Below are 18,436 nucleotides of genomic sequence, written 5' to 3'. Positions count from 1 at the left end.
CTGTCTAGAGTTAATTTTCCTATAAGATCATCAGGTCAAAGCTTGGCTTTAAGGCTCACATTATATCATTCTCACATCATTTCTCTCCATGCAACGCATATCCTCAACTCTCACTGGGTAGGTTTCACTTCCATACATCATAATGCCAACATATACCGTTTCAACTCTTCCCTTTGTCGACAGTAGTAATGCTCTGCTTGTTAGTAATGATAAAAGTTCCTTAAACTTATTCCATTCACTTATAATTCTTGCAATTACTCACTTAGTACGCTAATGGTACCACAGTTGGAAAAGTTTTCCACCAAATTGTACTTCCAAGTCGCCTTTCAAAAAAAACTATTTCTTACTCTTATGGCTTGTAAGCCCAACTGGTCTTCAAAGTACAGGTCCATGCATGGTTCAATAAGTGAATTAGGGATTTTCTTATTGTAGAATAATCAAAAGAACTGTAGTAGTCAATAACACACAACAACATCAATAATAATAATAGCAGCAATACTTACCAAGGGTCCAGCTTATGCACAAGACAGACAACAGATTGAGCTGGACTGAGGGCTTGTATTTATGTACAAGCATATCCAATCAGGTGATTCAGCCAATCACAATCCAAAGAATAGACTGGCCCATGTGTGCACAATGGAAAATCCCAGTGTGCCATAAATAGTTCTCCTCTTTCATGAGAGGTAACTTTAGTTTTGTCAAGTTATCCACAACTTGAACGCTGACCGAAAGTCCACTACACAATCCAATACTTATGTTTATGCGTTAGTTAATCATTCTTCGGTCACATGTGAGTTTCATGATTAAAAAAATTATTGCATTAAAAAAATTCTGGTTGTAAAAGGTTAATAGCTAGATAATACTTTGTCCATATCTGAGTTTTCATCCATTGCCATTGTTCTGCAAATGAACTGATTATCTCTTAATCTACCTGAACTTCATTTTATATAAACTGGTTAGCATCCCTCTCAACCTACAAGTAATTCCACTACATTTCTTGTGTGCCCAATTCTTACAAGTACCACAAAAAAAAAAAAAAAAAAAAAAATGAAATGCACCCGACTCTTTTTCTTCAAGCTAAGCAAGAGATTTTTGCTCTTTTGAGAAGCTTTCAACATTACAAGCATTGATCATTACTTTAGTATTGATAACAATAACTCTCTGACTTTCTATAAAATTATTCCAAGTCTTCAACTTAACAAATATGTCTTCACTTGACTTTGTACTTCGCACCGCTGTTGAGATACACGACGCTTCACCCTAAATGAATCCAGAAACAGACGTCATCAATCAGCACACATAACTGATGCAGATTACGCAAACGATATTGCTTTGTTCATGAACAACACTGCTGATGCACAAACACTGTTACGTAAGCTAGAAAAGTCTGCAAATGACATTGGTCTCCACATAAATGCAGATAAGACAAAGTTTATGACTTTCAATGTGAACGGAGAGATCAGGGCTTTGGTTGGATCAACACTGAAAGAAGTAGCTGAGTTTACGTATCTGGGCAGCAACATAGTTTCCACAGAGAGAGATATCGGAATTCGCATCTCAAAAGCATGGACCGCATTGGATGGGCTACATTCAGTATGGACTTCGGGACTGGCTGACAAACTGAAAAGGCAGTTCTTCAGGGCAGTAGTAGAGTCTGTCCTTGTTTACGGTGCTACAACTTGGACACTCACCAAAAGATTGGAAAGAAAACTAGACGGCACATACACCCGTATGCTAAGAACAATATTAAATATATCTTGGCAAAATCATCCCACGAAGCAGCAACTTTATGGCAACCTACCTGCCATATCTAATACCATCAGAGAAAGACGCCTACGATTTGCCGGTGATTGTCTGAAGAGCAAGCATGAATTGGTGAGTAATGTATTCCTATGGACTCCACGACACGGACGCGCAAGCAGAGGACGACCTAGATCCACGCACATCCAACAAATAGTACACGACGCCAACTGTGAACCTGAAGATCTGAGGCAACTGATGGAAGACAGGAAACTGTGGAGAGGGAGAGTCATCTTGGTCCGGGCAAGGAGCTCGTAATGATGATGATGATGATGAGGTCATCCATTGTTTTACAAGCAATAGCTACACCATTCAAATATACTTCATCCACAACTCAGTTTTCACCCTTTTCCATTGTCTTAAACTCCTTGCATATAAACTGGTTATCCTCTCTTTCAACTTACAAGTAATTCCACTGCACTTAATTTAATTCTAGCAGAATTCATGCAAATTCACAATTGCACCATTCTTTTGTTGTATGAGGAGGGGGGGGGTCAAAAGTAAAACCTCTTTTTTTTTTTTTTTTTTTTAAACTCATCAAAAAGATGGGAGTAGTACCATTAAAACGAGCAACATTTTGTGCTACGGAATTTATTTTTCTATTAAGTCACAACAAATGCAGACCCAATTTTCATCAATTTCCTTCCTTATTATGCACATGAATTTTGGCCATTTATGTTTGATTTTATACGAAGAAATATAAAACGTTTTGGAAATTGGAGATAATTGATTATATGGATTATTCCAAGTACCAGAGACATTCCAAAAATTCCGCCTGAATGAATCAGAGGGGAATTGAAAATTAAAATTGCATTGTTATGAAGACTGAACTGATGCAGCCATGACCTGAAAGTTTCATCTCTCTGTTGCAGATATTAACGGTGTGACACTAAAAAAGCAGTCCGTCATGGACGTGCATCAGAAAAAAAGATGTGCCATTGAATTCCTGGCAAAAGTGCATCCAGAATGACTGTGTAAAAAAATAAATTCTGGAGCACAAAAGGTCGCACATTTTAATGATATCACTCCTGTCTCCGTAGCTCTTCAACTTTTTGAGTCAAAAAAATAGAAGGCTTTACTTTTGGAGCAAAGTTTGTACTATTTACATCTTGGTTGTTCCGATCCATAGCATAATGTTTAATAGCATTGATCAACAATAAATTCTAAGTGATAGTTTTCTGGAAGTTGAATGTTCAATCTTTACTACAGACATAATTATTAACACATCTATCCACTCATATCACACAGTATAATTTAGTTAGCAACAGACATATGTTACGTTGCCACTAGAACTCATTAGCACAGCTATACTTAAAAAAAAAAAAAAAAAAAATGGACCCCAGTGACTTAGGCCTGACTCTCTACCAACTGGGCCAAAATCCTCCTAATGGTAGGGAGAGAAATTGCATCAAATTATAAATGGTGTCATTTATATTCTTTATTAACAATTCTTATAATTAAAAAGTATTTAATTATTTTTATGGAAGACCATGCCCTAATGCTAAGTGGAAATCATTATCTTTAAAGTGCTCCACCCACAGAAGCCTCTCTCCCTCTCTCTCTATATATATATATATATAAAATTATTATTTTATGTATCTATTTTCAGTATTTACTTTAACAATGCTAAATATGCGAGTAGAGCTATGTAGTAAGTTTTGAAAATAAATACGGCAATCAAGATATAGAATATCCTGATGAATCCTCATAAGGATGAACCGCAAAAAATTTTATGCGGCTTAATTGCCATATACATTTTAAAAACATATATGAGAGAGAATTTTGCACGGGTATGTTTCTTCATCTTTATGACTCATCAGTGCAGCTAGATAGCAAGATTTAAAACTGGGATTTCCGTGACTGGTATTTGTCTCTACTGAGTTGGAGTTTAGTAAGACCTTCTCAACCAAAACTAATCTTACTTACAATACTACAAAGAACTCCAGACATTATTTCAAAACGAATGTAATTACTAGGGCTAGGACAACAGCATATTCTTTTGTTGTTTTGACTCTCGAGTGTGTATCCGTTGATATCTTATATGGTTTCATATAGTGATGTGTTTCTTGGTTGATTAACTGTGCCGGATACATTCTCAAGAGTCAAAACAACGAAAAGAATATTCTGTTGTCACAGCCCTAGTAATTACTAACAGTAAATTATAAAGATTGATATAGAAAGCATTATGGAATTTTCACAGGCTCCCCACCAGTAGAAAAATAAATATTAGTGAATGATAATATATAATATAGGCACTGTTTTACAAGTGTGCAGAGAGAGACAACTCTCTTTCACCAAGAGATTCGTTCATTTTTTAATTTCATAATTTAGGACGGTCAATCCGACAATATTTTTTTATTGATTCAAAACATTAATAAAAGAAAGCTGCGACAATTTTTTTTTTTTTTAATGTAACAGAATTGATAACATTAATAATACAAGATGTAGTTTTACGCGACTATTAAAAGAAAGCCAACGAACCAACGATGTTCTCATTAGATGAAAACATTTTAAAAAGAAATTCAGCAACTTTTTTTTTTTTTAATTAAAAAGTAAATGTTATGGTAAGATTTTTAAAAAAAATTAGTTTTTAACCATAAAAGTATAAAAGAATGAAACTCTTTAATAAAACAAGGATGAAACTTTTAAAGCTGCAAGGGTACTTCCCCCCCCCCCCCAGTTTGTTTTATTGATTTCACATGTATATTACACAATGCATCAAAATTAATTACTTCACAGTAGAGATCCCCAAATGCCAAAAAACTTTCTACACTATTAAACCACCTGTTTTTAGAATTTTCTCTCTGCTCCCCCAACTGTACCAACATGTAGAAATTTAAAGGTAATGTGAATAAGCATTCTGGTGTACAACTCCCCACTTAAAATGCCTCTTAATCACAATATGCCATAATGTGTCAGTGGCAATGTGTCTTATTTGGGATAAGATAATATATATATATATATAATTATTAAGCCCCTTTAAGAAGCATTAAAGTTGAGTACTGTCTGGGAAATAAAAACTACAAAGCAGTCAACTAGCACTTATGCAACGTTCACGATTTATGATCGTTTAAACCTTCTCAACTGTTTACTGTCTGCACCCGTATTTGGCGTTTATAGGTTGTTAAATTCCCTTAATTCTCATGGCAATTGTTAGTAGCCCGGAGGTAAGAGCTTAGCAAATGAAGTCAAAGGTGACTTAGTTCTGACTCCAACTCTTCTGATAGGTAGGAATTATCACTTCCTACACTGATGATAGCGAAAGTATGAAACACTAGTATCTGCAGGTACATATAAAAAATTTTACTATTATATAAAAGACACTTTGTGTGTATGTGAGAGTTCCTTCCTCATAGATTCCGAAACAGCTAAACCACTCTATTGCAAATTTAAAACAAAGCTAATTCATATGTCTAGCAGTGTTCTTAGATACGTTTTATACAGAAATTCATCCGATAAGTATTGAAAGTCGAAAAAATTTTATCCTAAAAATATTATTTTTTTTCTTATAGACAAGAAAGAATTTTTACAGTGGAACATTTGACGTTTCAGCGGCCTAGGGAGATAATTCTTTGCAAATCAAGGGAGATTCAATTCTTAGCAAATCTTTTTTTTTTTTTTTTTTTTTAAAGAAAAAATAAGTCATCAGGGTATATAGGTCAGTGGTAAAATATTCAACTACAGATCGAATGGTCCACTGTTCAAGCCAGGGTGTACCTCACGATTTTATTTTAATTTTTTGTCGTTAATGATTTCAATTTACGATAAAAGGGATACCATCAAATGCAAATCATTTCTTCGCTTGCATATTTTAAAACTAAACATTAACCAAAAGTGACTTGTCCAGGGCATTCATTATTAAGCCCAAATATCAGCTGACATGACATTGTAAATAAACACAGACGGAATTTGATGAACATTATTATTATAATTATTTTATATTTATTTTTTTGCGAATTAGTCCAGTGGGCAAATTATTCCTTGAAATATATAATATTCATTAGAGGATTGATTCTATAATAATTCATATGCAATCTGCATAAATTAAAATATGTTTAAGAGTTATTGTACAACCGGGCAACGCCGGTCGTCTAGCAAGTTATATCTTTTCTGTCTATCTGAACATTTAAAATGCTAAAAAAAAAAAAAAAATTGTTTATTCCTAATGTTATTACATTTTTTTTTTTTTTTTTTAGAAAGACATTCGATCCTATAAAGTTTACTGCAATAATTTTTTTTAACTTGTTGCAAAAAATAGTGAATATATATATATGTGTGTGTGTGCGTGTGTGTGTAAACACACAGATATCTTATATTTTTTTGGTGGTGGTGGGAGAGACAATTTCAATATCGCAATTAGGAAGGGAAGACTTATCGTTTTTACTCATGAATATAAAAAAAAGTAAGGTAGAGAGAAAAAAAAAATGTCAGCCGACCGGTTTTGCCCTCATTGATCAAGAGATATTTTTTTATACAGTAATATTAAAAGAGGGAAACAAGGGAAACTATAAATACTTAAAATAAAACTAGTTTTATGATATTATATATATATATGACAGAATGCTTTAGAGGTTAATAACATTCAAACCAAAGGCACACTCCCTGTTTACAAAGAGAGGAGGTCTCTTTAAATAGTCATGTAAAGATCTTTACACACACACCTTCTTGTAAATATTCAATTTCTTTGAGTTTTAACTAGATAAGTATACCAAACAGATAACTGTTCTGTATATAACAGATTTATGGCACAAGTTTCCTTTACTCATGAATAATATCTAATTACATATTTGTTCTTTTCATATAAACATGGGTACATTAGATTCTCTGAAATGTCAGAGGAGAGTGGCAATAAATTATAACTAATGTGTAAGCATAATTAAAAGATTCCTGCCTTCTTTTGAAGAATAAAATAAGGACATAAAATTTTGAATGAAAACCAACAATGGCTGTGCATATGAAATGATTAATCAATTTGAAAGGGGATTCCTAACATTCTAACATCTGTGGCTTATAATGTAGCGCACGTGTGTGTGTGTGTGCGTGTGTGTGTGTATATAATGAGTGAATGAATGACAAAAGTCTATATTCTAAAATTCATGATGTTAACCATCTTACAATCTATTTCTTTAATTCAGTTGACATTTACAATTCTTGACAGTATCTGTTTCGTAGCACAAAATCCATCACTTATTCATTATATCAGTCATTGAATCTATTTTGCCCTTAACTCATCAGAAGAAATAGCAACACTCAATCCATCAAAAGGAAAATAAAGTGAGTTTTGACATGATTTAAAATCCAAAAATTGAAAGAGAAACTGTGAATACCTCATAACATTATGCCATTTTGAATTTAGAAATAAAGTCACTAAAACCCATATATCCGTACTAACAAATTCTATTAATTTAGGTATATTCTGCCAGAAATGTTCTATTAAATAAATAGAATAGAATTGAATAAGTAGAACATTTCTGGCAGGTAAGGAATACATTTTTAAATAACACGAATAGGTTAGCCGAATTAATTTGGAGCAAAAAACTAGATCTAATATGCAGAACGTTTTTTGTTCTTGCTTTTTTTTTTTTTTTATAAAGGAGGTAGTGTTTGATCAACACTACTAGGGAGCTATGATTTAATAATGCTGTTTTGTTTTTAAATCCCTGAAACAGTGTTTCATGGTAAACAACTGATGAATCATGAAATAACATTAGGACTAGTGTGAATTCGTGAGAGTAAATTGATACAGCGATCGCCGGAGAATAAACTGACTTACTGGCAATATAATTTTTCAACGAAGTGTAAAAGAAAAAAAAAAAGTTTTTAATATAAAAAAGATATTTTAAAAGTTGAAAAATGATTAAAAAGTAAAATTTTTAATATGAGGTCAAGTAATAAAAAAATGTTCTTACATAAAAAAAAAAAAATGTATTTGTTGACATTACGTTTCTCATGGCTTTAACGAACCTCTCCCTTAATTTTAAATCTTCAAAATACTAATGAAAATGATTACTTAAATTTTAAAATCTTTTTAAATGCATTCTTCACTGAAATATTATTTAATTTATTTTTTATTTCATGAAACCAAGATAAGAAAAATAATTTCGTTTCTTTATGGACCTAACTGACAACTGCCCTAGTGACCACAGATGGAATCAAAAGGAAAATTTCACCATGCCACTTCCATATGTAGTTAAGAAGATTAATGTCTTTAGATTCTCTTACAAATTTAGCCCTAATTGAATGTTATAACTGTTAACATATCGATTTTTATAACACAAATAAACATGTGCATATCATAAAGTCATAAATTTTATTTTGTTATTACATTCAAGCCATAACCTATTTATACCATCCCCAGGTCAAAGTACACCCCCCCCCCACAATCAATACATTATATATATATATATATATATATATATATATATATTTACATACACACACACACACATACCTTATTAATATTTTTATTTAAAAATTTTGATCTATTAATTATATCAAAATTCGGTAATTGCTCATATACCAATAAGATTTAAGTCAAAATAAAATTACTTAATTTGTAAGCTTCAAGATTATCAGTTTTTATAATAATTCACATATTTCAACAAAATCAAGACAAAGATCAAAATGAGAGCATCAATTTGTGTATTTTCAAATTCGTTACAATTGTTTTGTGACCATCGTGATATACGAATGGTCATGAAACAATTGTAATGAATATGAAAATACACAACTTGATGCTCTCATTTTGATCTTTATTGTCTTGATTTTGTTATATATATATATATATACACACATACACATAATTCGAAAGAATTTAATTTTAATGAACAATTACTTATTAAAAAAATCTTGAACTTGTTTGGTCTAAAACAAAAAAATCCTTTAAATCTACATACCTATAAAAGTGAGAATGTATGTGTGTAAGGACAACTCTCAACCTATATACTCAACGATGTTTTGATCTACAGACTTGAAATTTGGTATATAGGGTATTCAGACACGTGGAAAACTTTTTAATCCGTTTTCATGTGGAAAAAATCGTGGCTAAGGGGTTAAAATTGAAAAATTGGTAAATGGTCATTTATCTGTTTGTCAACTGTTTCACAATTGCACGAATAGTTCACATGACAGCTTTTTTTACATTAAGAATAAGTAGGTTGGAAAACACTTTTTAAAGATCGTGTCAAGCTGGCCAACTGGTTATTGTACTTGAATCACTGTAGGTTTTGGTTTCGATCTCAGCTGGCAATTTTATTTTTTTTTCATTTACAAGAAGTGAACTGTTTTTTTTTCTAAACATAATACTCACATGCACAGGTCTCAGTTTCTTTCGTTTTTTTGGTTTTTTAACTTCATTTTTTTTTTTAAGGAGTTTAACGTTAAATTTAGTGCCGGGCAATGCTGGGTACATCTGCTAGTTACCATATAAATAGTGCTTTTCAAACGGTGGACTTCCAATATATTTTCACATAAGCGCATAACCGGCACATACACTATATCGGACTTTAAACCTCAACCCTGAAATCCATTTGAAGATGTGCCAAGTATATGCCACGAAAGAAAAAAACAAAATAAAAAAAAAAAAACGCACTTCCTGAAGATTCGCCTCAAATTCGAAAGAAGTTAATTTTAATGAACAATTATTTTCATTTAAAAAAAAATCTTGCTTTTATCTGGTCTTTAAAACGTTAAAAGTAAATTACCATATAAACGGTGCTTTTTAAACCACACGCATATATATATATATATATATATATATATATATATATATATATATATATATATATAGGAAGTTTAAAAAACAATTGATTTTCAAGTATTTTTTTTTTTTTTGGAAGACCAAACAAGAGCAAGATGTTTTTTTTTTTTTTTTTGAATAAACAATTGTTCATTAAAATTAAATTCTTTCGAATTTGAAGCGAATCATCAGGTAGTGCGTTTTTTATTTATTTTGTTTTTCTCTTTCATGCCATGCTGATGTTAATATGTATGTGTGTATTAGTTAAAAAAAAAAAAAACAAATGGGTAAATATCTTAAAAAGATATTAAAAAAAAAAGAAAAGAAAATAAATCATAAAATATTGAACTTTTTACTTTGATAAAGGCTACAGTTTTAACAGATTTGAGAATTTGTTTAAGCGTATAGTGGATCAATCTGAAATTAGTTTTGTATTGGTCTTTTATATGCAAGCCTATTACAGAAAGGATGCATAAATACGATTATGGAAGTAATTGCTTCAAAGAATTGAGTTCACTGCAAGTGAGATTATTGGAAATTGAAATTTTAAATTCCAGGTAAATAATACAAAAACAAAAGTTAATTTTCCCTTTCCTTCTTGAGTGAAGTTCACAAGGCAAAGCTGTGGGAATAATTTCTTAAACAGATTGGCTACACATACAAATTGATGTAAAATAAATAAAATGGTTCCAGAGGCCAAACTGTGTGTTTATTATATCTAACACAGGAGATCACAGCTTTTTACACATACGGACACTACCGTGTGAAAAAGAAAGTCTGTGGGAGGAACTGGTTTTTGACCTGGCTTCAACATTCCTCTGAACTCCTGTTCTAATTCCATCTTTCCTCTCATGAGTTCTGCACGTCCAAATATGAACGGCTACTAATACTACTAGTAATAAAAACTTGTATGTGCAAACATTAACACAGCAGATATAAGGGATAGATTTGAGTCATACATAGCGAGAATGAGTGCTCCAGGCAAAGGTTGAAAGAATTATTTTAGTCACAGGATTTGATATCTCAGTAATTTATTATTTAATAATATATTCTGGGTCTTATGACAAGCAGATGTGTATGCAAAGTAATTTGGATAAGCTTATATATATGTTAGAGAGAACTCAAATGAAACTCCAATGTTCAACAAAACGTAGTTATATTACAGTATTTATATTTTTTCTACAAATATTAATGACTACACATGTACATACATGTTTCAGCTGTAATTTAATTCAAAATTCAGCTTCTTTAGTCTATTTTAAAAAACTGAACCTATTTTTAAAAGTGGCATAAAGAAGCTGGATTTTGAATTAAATCGCAACTGAAACATATGCAGATGTGCAGTCAATAATGTTTGTATAAATTAAAAAATGTATACTGTGTGTGTGTGTGTATTACAAGAATATCTAGTACCAAGAGGGATACAATGAATTTCTTTAAACAGTTTTGTAATCAAATGTTCGTCTACAATGATTAAAATCAAGATATGTTATTAAACCTTATGTCTAGAATTATTATTGAAACTTTGGATCAAAATCCATCACATGATTTTGATCCAAGAAAATGCATCAAATTTAAGGGTTTTAAGAAACTGAAATTCGGAAAATTTTGCTTCAAATCATATATCAAAGAAATAAATCCTATATAAGTCATATAAATATGACTTGTATTCCTTGCATTATTGGAGTTATTATTGAGAATAAAACATTTTTTCCTTTTATAGCTTAAAAAAAATGTGCAACCACTGAATGCCGGGCAATACCGTGCTGTAAGTAAAGCTAATATACAATATGTATAGCCAACAGTTTAAAATATTCTTAAAAACAGAAACAAAATATTCCAATCTTTAATAAAAAAAAAAAAAAAAAAAAAAAAAAATTGGCCGAATTTGTCGGCTGTTTGAACCATGGAGGTTGTTCAAAATAATGTTTTTCTGTTCTTTTTTTTTTTTTTTTTAAGGTGAACACCTGACGAGTAAGTGACTAAAAATGCAGCAAAGAAATAATTTTGCCGACTTGTTAGTTGCAAATGAAACAATATTGTAATAGGTCTCTGGTAGGTAATTTTTGTTCAAGGAATGTAACTTCACATACAAGATACCCCCACCACCACCAAAACAACAAAAAAGAAGTCTACAATCTTTTATATTAAAAAAAAAAAAATTATATAAAGGGCTTACAAATATGAGGTCCATCTTGAAATTAGCAGATAATCTTATCTACTGGACATTTGGTATCTTGTTCGAAGCCGACATGTACCATCTTAAAGTTTCAATGCTGAATTCCTGATACCATTATCTCAGGCAATACCTCCTCCTTTGGTGGGAGCAATGTACTATATGTTCGTTTATCATGTATACTAACTAAAATATGCGACTAAAGGAAGACTATTTTTTTTTGTTTGTTGTTAATTTTAATGGAAACTTGTTTTAAAAGTAAAAACGCATGAATTATATTATGGAAAGACACAAACCTAATTCTAATATTAGGAGGAGGGGAAAGAGATTATTTTTTGTTAATGATATCTCCGTCTTTTTTTTTTTTTTCTCGTATTAAAATGTGTCTAATAACCTTACTAACTTAAACATAATTACAGATGTGTTACACTTTTACGTTTTTTTTTTTTTTTTTTTTTTTTTTTTAAATAGAAACAACTTCAAGTGTCAGGATAGGCTTTTTAGCTCAAAACCTGCTGAGAGTTAAATGATATACCAGCAGTTAAGGATGTGCAGACTTTGAATATCTAACCGAAAGGGAATAAACAATATTTCCATCAACATTTACATAGATCGGATTACAGAAACATCTTTTTTATATATTAGTTGATAAATATAAGGAGAGAGAGGTGGGGTGGGGGGGGTGGGAGGCTCATTCTCGTTATATCCCTACAGACAGCAAAAGGTTGAGTATTTATGTCTCTTGTGATAACTAGTTATTTAGTTTTTCTTGAAATTACCGATATTCATTTTTCGACTGTCTTCTTGAAGTGCACTGTTTATTTACTGTGACATTTTTGTGTGTATGCATATACGCTGACCACTACTATATACAGCTCGTTATCAACTTGTGATTGATAGAGAAAGTGGAGAGAGGGAAGAGGAAAAGGAGGGGGGGAAGAGGAAAAGGAGGGGGGGAGGAAAAGGAGGGGGGGAAGAGGAAAAGGAGGGGGGGAGAGGAAAAAGAGGGGAAGAGGAAAAAGAGGGGAAGGGAAGAGGAAAAAGAGGGGAAGGGAAGAGGAAAAAGAGGGGAAGGGAAGAGGAAAAAGAGGGGAAGGGAAGAGGGAAAAGAGGGGAAGGGAAGAAGAAAAGGAGGGGACGGAAGAAGAAAAGGAGGAGGAGGGAAGAAGAAAAGGAGGGGGAGGGAAGAAGAAAAGGAGGGGGAGGGAAGAGGAAAATGAGGGGGAGGGAAGAAGAAAATGAGGGGGAGGGAAGAAGAAAATGAGGGGGAGGGAAGAAGAAAATGAGGGGGAGGGAAGAAGAAAAGGAGATTGAGGGAAGAAGAAAAGGAGATTGAGGGAAGAAGAAAAGGAGATTGAGGGAAGAAGGAGAAAAAAGGAAAGAAAAAGGGGAGAAAAAAGGAGACAAAATGGAAAGGAAAAAGAAAGAAATAGCAAAAGAATAGCAAAGAATAAGATAAAAAGGATGAGATAAAAAGGGAAGAGAGAAAAAGGGAAAAGAGAAAAAGGGAAGAGAGAAAAAAGGGAAGAGAGAAAAAAGGGAAGAGAGAAAAAAGGGAAGAGAGAAAAAAGGGAAGAGAGAAAAAAGGGAAGAGAGAAAAAAGGGAAGAGAGAAAAAGGGAAGAGAGAAAAAAGGGAAGAGAGAAAAAAGGGAAGAGAGAAAAAGGGAAGAGAGAAAAAAGGGAAGAGAGAAAAAAGGAAGAGAGAAAAAAGAAAAAAGCAAGAGAAAAAAAGAGAGTCGAGAAAATAGGCTTACAAAACAAATGAAACAACACCGACGTTAAGAGATACAACGAAACATGTTTAGAATATCAATTTTCAGTTAGAAATATGTTTACCATAAATATCCATTTGCTGATTCATTTAAACAGATTTGTGATTAGTATTCAACAAATGGAATTATCAGCATCACCCCCCCCCCCCCACCGCCGCCTCATTTTTTTTTTTTTTTTCCCCTTTTGTGTTTATTGGATTTAACCACTTATGTACTAGATAGAGAGACTGCCAAATTAGCACAGCTTATTACCTGGCAAACTCACAAATGTAATAAATCTCGATCGCATGAGTCGACAACAAAGATGATGAGTGCAGCAAAACTGTTTTATGTTATTGTTTATCGCTTTCTAAGATAAGCTTTTTGCTTGATCGGAAGAATGACATTCAACAAAAGAAATCGACTTATGACTTCATACAAAGGAATAAGCACTATATTACCGATATAAAATTAGCCATGCCTATACATATTCAGACGCATAGGATTCACTCCTAAAACTATGAATTAATCGTTAGGAATTACGGAATATATATTCTCAGCAAAACGAGCACATCTTTTTGTCAACTTTACCATTTAAGGGTGCACTAGGTGTATCAGAATTTTTGTGGGAATTTTTGACACCTCTAACACGAAACTGCGAATAAAATATAAAAATCTCGTAATTTCTCTGTTAAAAGTGGGTTGTTTATTTTCTTTATGGATTATACTTCCAAAATAAACTATTAAAGTTGTTTTAAAAGTAATAGAAATATTTAAAAAAAAACAAAAAAACAATGAATTTTCCGAACTTAATATTTTTCAATTTTTAAACTTTAAAAATCTATCAAAATTTTTCTATTGATTCTATTTTTACGATATTTTCAGGGTCAATGTGAAATTTTATGTTCTTTCCAATAAATCGAATATAATATTTTAGACAAACGTTTTTTTTAAATTCACGCCCCCCCCCTTTCAAGTGTGTATTAAAAAGTAAATAATTAATTTACTCACCGAAAAGTAAATAATTAATTTACTCACAAATTAAAGAGAAAAGGTCAATAAATAATATATTCAAATTTAAAACAAAAAAAACGTAGTGTTTTTTAGAATTTTACCTGTAAAGTTTGAAGTTTAAAACCTTTTTATTTAAACCACGTTATTTGTTTTTCCTTTTTTTTTTTTTTTAAATGGAACCTTGGTCCTTGCTCCTTTAATTGAAAAAAAATTAGGGGTTGAATTACATTTTTCGAGGAGTTATAAGCTTGGAAAGATGGGGTGGAATTATTTACTATTTTCACGAAATTTCTAACACACCTAGGGGTGCACTAAAAGAATTTGTACTCTATCCCTTTCACCACAACCATAAAAAAAAATAATGCGATACGTTTTCTTACCAAACAAATAATGTTTATGAGATACGTAATCTCGGCAACACGATTGGTAGCATTGGGAAATCTAAGGGAGGAGGCGAAATCTACTTTCTCCTTAAAAAAAAAAAAAGATCCGATGATTTCCTACCAAATACTGCTTGGTTACTTTAAGCTATCAAAAAATAAATTCCGTTTCATCACTTACCGAATGGATAGAATACATATATAACTATATATGAAAATGTGTAGCCCAAAATGCTATACACGTTGATTGTATTCGTCCTGGGACGGGTATTCGAATATAATTATTGAAATTGTAACAATCTACTATTGCAATATTCTTATGTGTAGTTTACAGAATAAATATTAACTTTGTTGCTTTTTACTTCAAATTCTTTGTCTCCTCCATTTCTCTAAACTTTGATTATGTTTTATATTTTCATTGAGATTATGAAAGCGTTGCTTGTAATGAAATCTACCGATGTTATGTCATATTTCAAATTCACAACATACAGCAACATACAATTACAGTGAATATTAAGATAAAACAAATTATTCCACAATTTAAATTGAACAAAGCAGGGAAGTGAGTAGCAAATAGTTATTAAAAAAACAAAAAAAAAAAAAACAAAAAAAAAAAAACAGAAAAAACAAAACAAAAAACAAATTTTTTTTTTTCCCTAAACACCAACTCAAATATTCATTTTCATTATTCATGCCACGGTTTTCATCTGGTATGTTATTCTCACAACGTTTCAGCTGATGTAACCTCCAAACTTCTTCAGGTATGTTTCAATTGAACACAGGAATCTCTACAGAATTTCGAATAGAACTCTTTATTTAATCTTTTAAAGAGAGTAAAAAGTGGATCTTGGGGTATACTTTCGGCAACCTCATGACTCGCTTCCTTAGTCCTCACATTTCATGAGCAATGTTTCAGACAAAGGGGGAAGAACTGCTGTTTTCTGGGTTAGAAGCTATCCATCTCACACTTGTCATTGACTAATTTTTTACCTTGAAGTGTTTTTTTAATCGCTTACATCAAGTGGCTTCATGCTTTGTCTGAAGCGATTTTCATTTAAAAACGGAGGTAACTACATTAAATTGGCTGAAATGTCACGAGAATAACATTCAAGATGAAAACACTAATCCGAATAATCCAAATAATTACCAGTTTTCATCTAAAAAATTCTCAACATATAAAATGTATGTTTCTTATGATATACATAGTTACATGTAATACGAATAATTCTTGTGGTTGTCTATTATATAGAATCGTATGGTTGTCTGGACAGCTAAAAGTTTAAAACTGCATAACAAAGCATCACAAAGTTGATATATTCCTGATAAGTGTTGCCCCTGATAAGTAATATTTAAAATTCAAGAAAAAATTATTAATTCCCTGGGGGGGTCAACTGGGCCAGGTTTCGTCAGGAAAGGTCAGTTTTTCAGTGTTATGTATTATTTAACGATTTATTACTTGGGGAATATATATATATATATATATATATATATATATATATATGGAAGTTTTAAAAGCCAAAAACAATGCGAAAAAAAGACCGGAATTATGAAAGTAAAGAAAAGAAAAACAAACAAAAGTAGCCGAGTGTGTTTGAGAAGAGAAATGTCTAACTGTTTATTCATCTATCACTCCTTACCTCAATGTATAATTATTTTATAACCAAGTTGCTGGTATGTCCGGTGTATATAAAGAAGAGGACAGGACTGCTGAAAGAGGTCAGGACTGCAGAAAGGTGTGGTTAGTATAACCGTATGGAGCGGGGGATGGGGGTAATTTTTTTTTTTTTTGTTATAAACATTGGCTATATGTATATATATATATTTTTTTATAATATTGTATAATTTATTGTTATTATTATGCAGCTAAGGTTTTGAAGTAAAGAATGAAAAAAAAAAAACCTTAGCCGCATAAATAATAACAACAACAACAACAACAACATATTAAAAAAAAAAAAAAAATATATATAGCCAATGTTTATAACAAAAAAAAAAAAAGAAAAAAAGTAAATAAAATTACCCACCAGCTCCATACGGTTAGACTAACCACACTGAGAGTTGTCTGTATGTATGTGTGTCCAGCTAGAGAGGAGTGGGCTAGATGGTTGGGGAGAGAGGTATAGATAAAGAAGTTTTAATAGAAAATTACATTATCAGAGTTCCTACAGATTTTCAATATCCATTTTCAAGAACTTTCCAAAGAATTTTCAAGGCTTTCTCTAGACAAAATTCAAGTTTTCAAAATAAAATTTGATATATATATATATAATAAACAAAAAAAAAAAAAACTTAATCATTGAGAACGGGAAAAGCCATTTTCATTTATATAAAACACAATATGCCTGTCGACAATCATATTTACATTCCTTGACTCACTTATTTGGCCAACCAAGCACGATTAACTGCTGTTATTTTCCCCAATGTAGATTTGTCTACACGGTGTTCTTTTTCTTTTAAATTTTCGGTATTGTGAATACAAGAGTTACGTCCCTTTATCACGAAACTACTCAATGTTTATTATATGGAAAACATCAGATAGTTTCGTGATAAATGGGCATAACTCTAGTATCCACAATAATACAATGTAATTTCAGAGCAATGTATTTTGATATTTATTTTCAATATTTAAAAAATAGCCTAATAATATTTTTTATTAAATAATTTTTTAAAGTATTATTTCGATTTTATTTTTTAATATTGCAACACAAATTTTTACTGAACATAAAGAATACAATTTTAAAGGCCTTTTCAAGACATTTTCTACATTCCTAAGGATTTTTCAAGGTAATAATAGAAATAAGACTGTTTCAAGGCAAAAGTCAAAATTTAAGGATTTTTAAAGCTTGTGCTAACCCTGACTTTTGCTCAGTAAGATAGCCCTGCTAGTATATATATTTATGCATGAATTTTTTTTAGAAAGTTTAAACTGAAATTGGTAAATATCAACTAAAGAATTCAATAGAAAGAACTAGCAGAATTTGAAGTACTCAAAGCAATTAAGGGAAAAAACCTGGTATTGATTTTTCATTTATTAATAGCAACACATAATTCGTTTTCAAATTGCAACTATTAATGGTGGCATCAATGAAACAGATCATCACAAAACTGAGCAGCATTGGTTGTTTATTAATAGATTTTTCCTTTTTTATTATTATTTTTTTTAATTTTATCCAATGAGAACAGCAGAATGTATTGTATGCAGGCGTTCACTTCAGAATTATCGTTGAATGAAATAGAAATAACAGAAGAATTTTGATAGCATTTCTTTGAAACGGCACTAATAAGTGAAGCAATGCAATACTCAGAAACAGAATGTCGAGATCAAAGAGAGTTTCGTGTGAAAACGGGTTGCTATTGAAAATTGGCCAACTCGAACAACCATGCTTGCCAAAAATTCTATCAAAGTATAAACTCTGGACTGATAAAATAAATTCTATTTTTATGACATACTAGAATTTCAGCCTGGCGTTGCCCCGGGTGTTTGGAGGTGTATGTTGAGAGAGAGGAAAAAAAAAAAAAAAAAAAAAAAAAAAAAAAAGGCCAATTTTTAAAAAACTTTGACCCCTATTATGACCCCTT

The 18,436-nt window shown here is 31.4% G+C and overlaps 1 protein-coding gene across 5 annotated transcripts in view; it reads right to left on the bottom strand.

Moving 5' to 3' along the window:
- The window catches only part of LOC145276954 (uncharacterized), a 489,953-nt gene that overhangs the window by 176,544 nt on the left and 294,973 nt on the right, over positions 1-18,436 (bottom strand). Inside the window, exon 1 of one of the 5 annotated variants that reach the window (XM_080128474.1) lies at positions 11,718-12,003. The exons of the other annotated variants lie outside the window; for them this stretch is intronic. Coding sequence (XP_079984600.1) covers positions 11,718-11,732 — 15 coding nt within the window. The 5' untranslated portion in view covers positions 11,733-12,003. Of the gene's footprint in view, positions 1-11,717; positions 12,004-18,436 lie in introns of those variants that run through there. 5 annotated transcript variants of the gene reach the window in all.

This window comes from Euprymna scolopes, chromosome 5 (assembly GCF_053919585.1).
Source record: "Euprymna scolopes isolate OS-2025 chromosome 5, ASM5391958v1, whole genome shotgun sequence".
NCBI lineage: Eukaryota > Metazoa > Mollusca > Cephalopoda > Sepiida > Sepiolidae > Euprymna > Euprymna scolopes.
This window is presented reverse-complemented; position numbering and strand designations above follow the sequence as displayed.